Source organism: Austrofundulus limnaeus, unplaced genomic scaffold (genome assembly GCF_001266775.1).
Source record: "Austrofundulus limnaeus strain Quisiro unplaced genomic scaffold, Austrofundulus_limnaeus-1.0 Scaffold75, whole genome shotgun sequence".
In the NCBI taxonomy this organism is placed as follows: Eukaryota; Metazoa; Chordata; class Actinopteri; order Cyprinodontiformes; family Rivulidae; genus Austrofundulus; species Austrofundulus limnaeus.
In genome coordinates this window covers 721,188-729,435 of record NW_013952477.1, presented here as the reverse complement: position 1 = coordinate 729,435, position 8,248 = coordinate 721,188, and the positions used below count along the sequence as shown (strand labels likewise).

At 37.6% G+C, this 8,248-nt stretch overlaps 1 protein-coding gene across 1 annotated transcript in view; it reads left to right on the top strand.

The window, feature by feature from the left end:
* Positions 1-1,484: 1,484 nt before the first annotated feature.
* dnajc11a (DnaJ (Hsp40) homolog, subfamily C, member 11a) overlaps positions 1,485-8,248 on the top strand; it is a 14,829-nt gene continuing 8,065 nt past the window's right edge. Inside the window, exons 1-9 of the mRNA XM_014010924.1 lie at positions 1,485-1,590; positions 5,537-5,666; positions 5,772-5,845; positions 6,156-6,257; positions 6,346-6,471; positions 6,562-6,684; positions 6,785-6,858; positions 6,954-7,143; positions 7,247-7,332. Coding sequence (XP_013866378.1) covers positions 1,519-1,590; positions 5,537-5,666; positions 5,772-5,845; positions 6,156-6,257; positions 6,346-6,471; positions 6,562-6,684; positions 6,785-6,858; positions 6,954-7,143; positions 7,247-7,332 — 977 coding nt within the window. The 5' untranslated portion in view covers positions 1,485-1,518. The remainder of the gene's footprint in view (positions 1,591-5,536; positions 5,667-5,771; positions 5,846-6,155; positions 6,258-6,345; positions 6,472-6,561; positions 6,685-6,784; positions 6,859-6,953; positions 7,144-7,246; positions 7,333-8,248) is intronic.

The following is an 8,248-nucleotide window of genomic DNA, read 5'->3' as shown; positions in this document are numbered from 1 at the left end:
ACATTTAATTGTATAAACACATATTTCGCCATAGAAATACATTGATATCTCTAGTTACTTCAAAATAGTGTTTTATCCTTCTTTTATTTTATTATTTTTTTCTTTTTGCAGCTTTTAGCCAGCATTTTGCTTCTTGTACTACAAATATTTGTTAGGGTTCAAGTTTGTTTTGTGACTTTTAGCTTCTAGCTTGCATTCTGATACTTTGCAACCATTTTGTTACATGTAGCTTTAGCTAGCTGCTTGTTACTTTCATTTTGTTGCTTTAGCTTAAATCTAGCCATTTAGCAGTTGGCTAGCTTTTAGCTAATGTTCTGCTTCTTTTTAGCAAAATTTCAGCAGTCTGTCAGCAATAAACCTTAACAGTGAATTTTCACAAAAATGTGTCTGGTTATTATAAGTGTTTTATGACCTATTTTTATATCAAAGTAAGTAATAATGTAAACTGATGGAGATAGCTTTAACCCAGCAGTGTATAAAAATAAAAGTCATGAGCTTTAATAACAGGTAGCTAACTTTAATTCTGCTTACTATTTTATTTCAATGGTCATTTTACTGACTTTAATGCACTACATATTTTAAATTAGTTGTGCATTTCCAATGATTTATTAGTTCATATATTAGCCTGCGTTTGAGACAGAGTCTGTCAGCCAAAGACTTGAGTTGTAGTCTATGTCTTTCTTCAAAGTGAGCTATTATCACAGCTTTGGTGAAAGTCKCATAGTTTTGCAAATTTAGTTACATTTAAAAGACTAATTTATGGACAGGGTGTGAAAATTACTCATTGCAAAGAATATCTATGTTATAGAAGACAGCATGACTGTTTGTGTATTTCTAAAGTGCTATTTTTGTGTAAATAAACCTGAACTAAACTGATGCCGCGAACTCTATTAATAATATTGTCAACTTAAATATTATAATTATATGCACTTAATTATATGYAAACCTAAAATAAAGTGAAACTGTGGAATGCAGAGCTGGAAGTTGCACAAAAATGTGCTGCTGACTGTCTCTGTTGAACCGTTATGTGGGGTTTGAAGATGTGGTGCTGAAAGAACAGCTCCCTGCAGCTGGTAGCACTGGGACCAGTCCAAAACACACACACSATGTCCCCGTGACACTGTAGCAAATTAATAAAATACCTTATGTATTTAAGTRAGTTTTTCATCGTCATCTGATTTCCTTACAGCTAAATATAATGCTGTCAACCTTCCTCTGTAGGCTTTTGCCTATGTTTGTGCTTTTTATGTAAGTTTTTTAAAGCAATCTTATTGCACTTTACTTTTTTATTATTTGCCATACGACATCAAAGAAGTGTTTACGTTTTTCCCTTGTTTTCACAATCTCATTAACACCACAATGGATAACATAAACTTGATGAAAACAACATTTCACGATTCAACAGAGGAAAACACTGCGCTGCAGCGGCACATCCCGACCAGTGGGGGGCGACAGAGTGCGCACACGAGCATTTTTGCGGCGGTAAACGGCACGAAGAAGAAATGACCGGGTGAAATCATGGCGTGTGCCTTGGACGATGATGAGATCTGCAATGATGATTACTATTCGCTTCTAAATGTCCGAAGAGAGGTATAATATAGCGTTTAAATCTATGTCTATGAGGATAGGTGTGTATTTGCTCCATGTTCGTTCTCCGCTCGATGTTAGCAGCTGGTCGGATAATTGGGTGGAACTAACTGTGACCCTCGACATTGAATGTGAAGTGACACTASTTTAAAAAGAAATCGGATGAGCTTCAAATTGTGGCAATACAGTTTTGCCATTGCGAGTGGTCGTTTGTGATCAAGATATAAAAAGTCTACCGTAACTGTGGTTGTTTGTTGTGAAATTAAGAAGTTTGCGCTCATTATGGGATATGCTAACTAGCTAGTGCTAAAGCTGTAGGTGCAAACCTGTAGCCTTGAATTAATGAGCTTACACTGTAAATATGTGGGKKTTTTTTWACCACTGGTTTCGACTGGTTTTCTTTCTTTATATTCTCTTTGTCAAAGCAACGATCATTAGGTTAGAAAACAAATGCTTTTTACAAAACTTGCTGAGGTTGTGGCTCATGGTTGCATCATGGTGATGCTATACTACATGTGCTAAACATGCATGGTAAACAAACATGACAGACGTTTATTTATATAGCAGATCACAACCATATAGTCATATATATCACTTCCATATAGTAAGATGAGTTCTTAGAAGTGTGTAGTTTTTTTTCCCCACTCAGGGTTGAATAGATAARTGTTTAAAACCTATATTGAAAAAAAATATTTAGCAGATGAATATTGACAGTTCTCAGTTTTATTTTTTGCAGAAATGTCCTTAAGGTTTTTATGGAGACTATTTTTTAATGTGTTTGGAGTGCACGAAGTGTAAAATGTCTGYCAAATAAAAATCAATTAAAGGTTAGTACTTTTTATTTGTAAAATAGTCTGAAACTKAGGTGGGTAATGTTTCTTCCCTAAAATGCTATATATAATACTTATAAGACGGATATAGAAAATGCAAACTCAGTTCTGCTAAAATRTAATAAAAAAAATCACAGTAAACATTTTGTTATTTATTGAATATGTTGAATATTATTTGTTAAGAGTAGACATTACAAATGGACAATAAAAAGCTGAACAAATTACCCTGAGGATTAGAATTTATTTGTTTATTGTAAATAATGAACATTTTTAAAACATTTAAAGAACAAAAAATGTTCATGCTTTCCATTATTTCAATCACAGCATCAAATTAACAACTATCTGTTTTCTCAGATGTTTGAAGCTGGAGTTGAGCTCGAACAAGTGTGCTGATGTGACATTTTGTATCTCAGGTAGTTGTGAAGGGCAGTTCAGTGAAGAAAGGACGATTTGCTGCCTTCTCTTTTGTGCACAATTCTCCACTCTTCTTTTYTCAAGGCACACATAATCAGAGTCCTCCAAACACTCGCAAACTCTCCATCAGACAACTTTGTGTTTTGTTTGGTATCACAAAACTACTCTTGACTGACTGCTGCATTCCTGGATGTATATCTTGCCTYGAAGGCCTTGATGCTTTTTAACGTTGGGCCGGCAAAGCTTCTGATGTTTGCGCTTTTTTGTTTGTTCTCTTTTTGTTGCTGCTGAATTCAGCAAACAAACACTTAGCATTTAAAAAACTCATTTTTTTTTAGCTGCTGAAATCAAGGTCATAGAGCTTGCCTTCAAAATAAAAGCACTGCTGAAGACAGTTTTGAAATAAAATCCGTTTTGGTCTTGCATGCAGAATGATTTAAATTTTGGTTTTCRATATGTGGTTGACCTTCTGCAAGCCGGATGGTGACAGCTAACGGGTCAGACTTGGGCTGTAAGACACTCGTGTGTGGTCTAAAATTAAAGTGAGGGAGGAGGAATCTAATAATGTCTAATCATGATGTTATTAAAGGTAGGTGCAKTGTTGGTTATTTGAGCAGGGATACGATTATTTTTTTCTTTGCTCCGTTTTGCAGCTTGAATAAAATAAAATGCGTTGATGAAAATACAATTATTTTTTTAAATGTGGTCAAAATATTACAAACAGTACATGTTAATGATTGTGTTCAAACTTCATTTAATAAACAGTTAAAATGAATGTTTGAAGGATGGTTTCAAAATAGCCTGAAAATGAACTTACACTGTAAGAAGTTTCAAGTCAGTTAAACTTGCAAATGAAAGTCCACCTGCTGCCTTAAAAATGCRTGTTAACTCAACTGGAGGAATATCGTTGTTTCAACTCAGAAGTTAAAGTTTAAAAAGTTGATTGCGCTACATTGTTTTTGTTGYGTCGACATAGGTTTTTAAGTTGTCAAAGTTGATTTAACTGTTAATCACTAGTTGTTTTAACTTAAGACTGTGAGTTGAAACAATTAAAAATTAATCATCAACATGATCAACTTTCCTTAGCTAGTTGAACAAACACACATTTGTGTGTTAATGTAACTCACTATTTTGAGTTAAAATGATGTGACTGCATTTTACCTTACGACAATTGAAATTCCAAATTAGTTTCAACTTACATGATAGTTGGTATTAAAAAGGTTAACAGACACCACAAGGTGTCAATTGACCATATATTTGAGAATGTAAATTTAACACTCAGAGTTAATATCAAACTCTTTGTAGTGTTGCATTAAAGGCACAGTGTGTAGGATTTTGTCAATTCTTTTAGCCGAAATTCAGATAATCACTAATGACAATAATAAAAAACAAACATGTCTAATCATTGAAGACAAAGACCTTGTTTTATTATTTTTACCTTATAAAAAGCTGTTTATATCTCCATGGTCACAAGTCGCCACTACAGGCAGCCGCCATCTTGCACCGCCATCTTGTCTATGAAGGCTCATGAAGGACAAACTGCGGTGGCGGCGTCAAAAATGGTTTTAGTTGTAATACTATAAATGTAATATTTGTTGTCTGTCATTGTAGCTGGDATAATTTTACTTATTAAAGCTCATAATCTTACCACTTGAAACATCASTAGCCCTGAAGCTGCTGGTAGACATCGCGGTTGGAATTATCAAAGGTTTTTGACACCTGAGAGACACCGTAGCAACTCCTTTGTGTTTGGAAGCGGGGTGGGGGTGGGGGGAGGACCAGGGAGGATGATTCAGCCACTCAACCACTAGATGTTGCTGAAAACAACAAATCCTACACACTGTTCCTTTAACACCACTCAGTAATTATTAGGAAAGTATAATGGAGCCACCCTTCACACACCAGCACCTCTCACTCATGGTGTCGATTTTTGGCCAATAACATAAACTTAAAGTTGAACAACTTGATAAAACTGAACAAGAAATCKAACCAGAACAACTAATTTTTACTCTCATGAACGTCTTTAATGGTCATAAACATACAAACACATCATTTCTGTAGGATTTCTCAGCAAGGAATGCTGGGTAAATACTGGTCTGTCTGACTTTCAAACCCAAGTTCAATCAAATCATACAAATTCCCAAATAGTCAACACAATGAATAACTTTAAGTTTTGCTTTCCTGCCTTTTTCCCTCTCCTTTTTTTCAACTGGTGACTTACAAACTCAAGTTCAGTCAACGCTTGCAAATCTGACAAATTTCTCAAATAGTTAACACAAGGGATATCTATAAGTTTTATATTTTTAGACTCAAAAAATTGAGTTAAAAATCCAAAACTTGTCAGAGCTCTTTGTGTCAAAGAGAAGTAGTAAGTGGGGAAAACTAAACGAGGGTGAAACTTTTAAAAGTGTAGAAGTGTGAAATTTTTGAAGCTGGAAAAACCTTTCATGTGGAAGTGGGAAAAAAGTGTTGGAGCTCTACGTGAGATAAAGCATAAACAGATGCTTCATCTCTCTGTTAATTATCTTTAAAACAAAACACGATGAGTAAACACGAGATTCAATACAGTGCRACTTTGATGGCCGGGGAAGCAGATTTGGCGCTCCAGTTTGTTTCACAGTAATGTTGCTTTTATGTGAATTTAAGAACAAAAACTTGTAATTTTTTTTAACAAATATCCTCACATATTGTGTGGTTTGATTCAGGCCACCCAGGAGGAACTGAAAGCAGCGTACAGACGACTGTGCATGCTGTATCATCCAGACAAACACCGGGATCCTGAACTAAAGCAGCAGGCGGAGCAGCTTTTTTACCTTGTCCACGAAGCTTATGAAGGTTAGACGAGCTTTGATTCCATCAGTTTGTTTACGTTTGTGCGCAATTTCATACCCAAAGTTTGCTTCTGTGTATTGTCATTGATGTTTATCCATATTTTTCTAGTCCTCAGTGACCCACAGGCACGAGCTATCTATGATGTCTATGGCAAGCGAGGGCTGGATGTTAAAGGATGGGAGGTAAGTTTCTCCGCCATGGTAGGAAGTTTGAGAGATGCCAATTTGCCATATGTGAGGTAAAAAAAAGGCATTTAAATATTTGCTCACACATGAAAATAAAGGTGTCTGCAGATCAAGCTGGGGTGTTTCATTTTTACTTTTCTTATCTTTTATTAATGGTAGTTTGTAGATTAACTTGATTCATGTAGGTACTGATGTTTTTGAAATAAACTTTAAATATATCTGCAACATGTTTTTGCACCATGTTGGCATGAAATAAGTTGTTTGGTTTGTGCTCAYTTTGTATTCACGTCCCGTCTCGCTCCTGCAGGTGGTGGAGAGGCGAAGGAGCCCTGCGGAAATTCGGGAGGAGTACGAACGGCTTCAGAGGGAGAGGGAGGAGGAAAGGCTTCAGCAAAGGACCAACCCAAAGGTTAACACGGGGGAAAAAAAGTATCATTACGTGTTTTTGTTTCTGTTTTTGTTAGTGAACTCAGAGTAAATCTTGAATCCCTTTACAGGGAATGATAAGTGTTGGCATTGATGCCACGGACCTGTTCGACCGGTATGAGGAGGACAATGACTATGAGGATGGAGACATCCCGCACATAGAAATCAACAGGATGCACATATCCCAGTCCATTGAGGTCTGCAGTCCACAAATTTCACAGCTTTTAGGAAAGATGTTTGGTTGAGTTTTCCTCCAAACACTTATAGTCTTGTGTGCACTGCTGCAGGCTCCTCTCACTAGGAAAGTCACTGCCATTTTGTCCGGCTTCTTATCAACCCGYAATGGAAATGGAAGCGGCACCATTAACTTGGCGCTGAGAAGAGTTACCTCAGCAAGGGGGTGGAGTGAGGTACGCTGCATTTTCGCTCCTTTTTTTTAATGTTCGTCCCAAAATAACAGTAGATACCGTATTTCAGGATGTGACGTGTTAATTGGTTGTGTTATTACAGATAGATTTAGAAGCCGGAGACACTGATGGACCTCTCTTTGGTATGAAGACATTTCACAGCTTAACACCTCGATGGTAAATAATAAAAATAAGCACAGTAAATCAATATTCTAAACTTTGATGGCAAATCCATAATGAAAACTTTTCCCTTTTTTAAAATGTAATTTCAGCTTTGTAATGGGTCAGTGTGAGATGCAGTTTTCATCGCGAGGCGCACGTCCGAGTATGACAACAGTGCTGGCTCGCCACTTAGACAAGAACACTATGGGTTAYCTGCAGTGGCGCTGGGGAGGCCAGTCCTCTATGAACACCAGCATAGTGAGGGATACTAAGAGCAGCCACTTYGCCTTTGCAGTRCAGGTAAGTAGCCAGCAGTTTTATATAAATTTATTTAACTCTAAAAACAAACAGCTTATTGTCACTTTTGTCAGAAATGTTCATTTAGTTTTCTTTGTTTCTGCAGCTCGGCATTCCTCACACATTTATGATGATGAGCTACCAGTACAAGTTTCAGGATGAAGATCAGACCAAGATAAAGGCCTCTATAAAGTATGCTGTCAAAGGGCAATGTTTGTGATGTAATGTAGTCAAAAAATTATATTCAAAGTGCTAAACAGGACATTCATACCCTCCTGATTAGGACACAGCAGATGGAAACCAAAGTCACCCCACATTAAATGTTCCCCATGTWGTTTATTTACAAAGAAGAGTTTTAGGTCAACCCTTTTTGACAACATTAACAACTTCATAGTCCTCATTCACACAGAATGAACATGCTTTGCTTTCACGTGTGACCATGACCTTTTAAAAGCCTCCTTTAATGTGAACGCTTTTATGACACAGCTACMTTTTCAGTGCCGCCCAAATAGATTTTAACTTCTTATTTCTGAATTACTGACACTATCKTGCTCTGTCATCACACTCTATGTTGGTGACGATTCTACCACCGATGGCAGCTCCAGTCCTTCACATCACCACCACTTCACACCAACTTTCACAAGCTGGAAGATAGTGCCATGAACACAGCCACCATGTTCCAACCACGGCTTGATGCACTGTAACCACGCTCCAACCAAGACCTTAATAATCTGCCACCATGTTTCACCCACGACCATGAYACACTTCTATCATCCTCCAAGCACGACCTTAATACGCTGCCACTAACCTCCAACCAAGACCTTAAAGTGTATCTTACCCCCCTGTGAAAAGATAACTCCGCCCCAAGGCGAAATTTGAAAAATGCATCAAAGTGGGTAGGGAAGGGGGTGTGGGTGGAGAAGGGGGGGTTAGAGAGCGGAGGTGTGGCCAGGACGAGAGAACGTGACAGGCAGCTAGCATTAGCATAATTGATGCTACATGGAGAGTGACCACAGAGACGTCGATAGTTACATCTCTGAACGTTTGAGGTGGAGGATTTTCACCCCACACCAGCCTCGAACAGAGGAGGTGGAGCGCTCCTACAGCC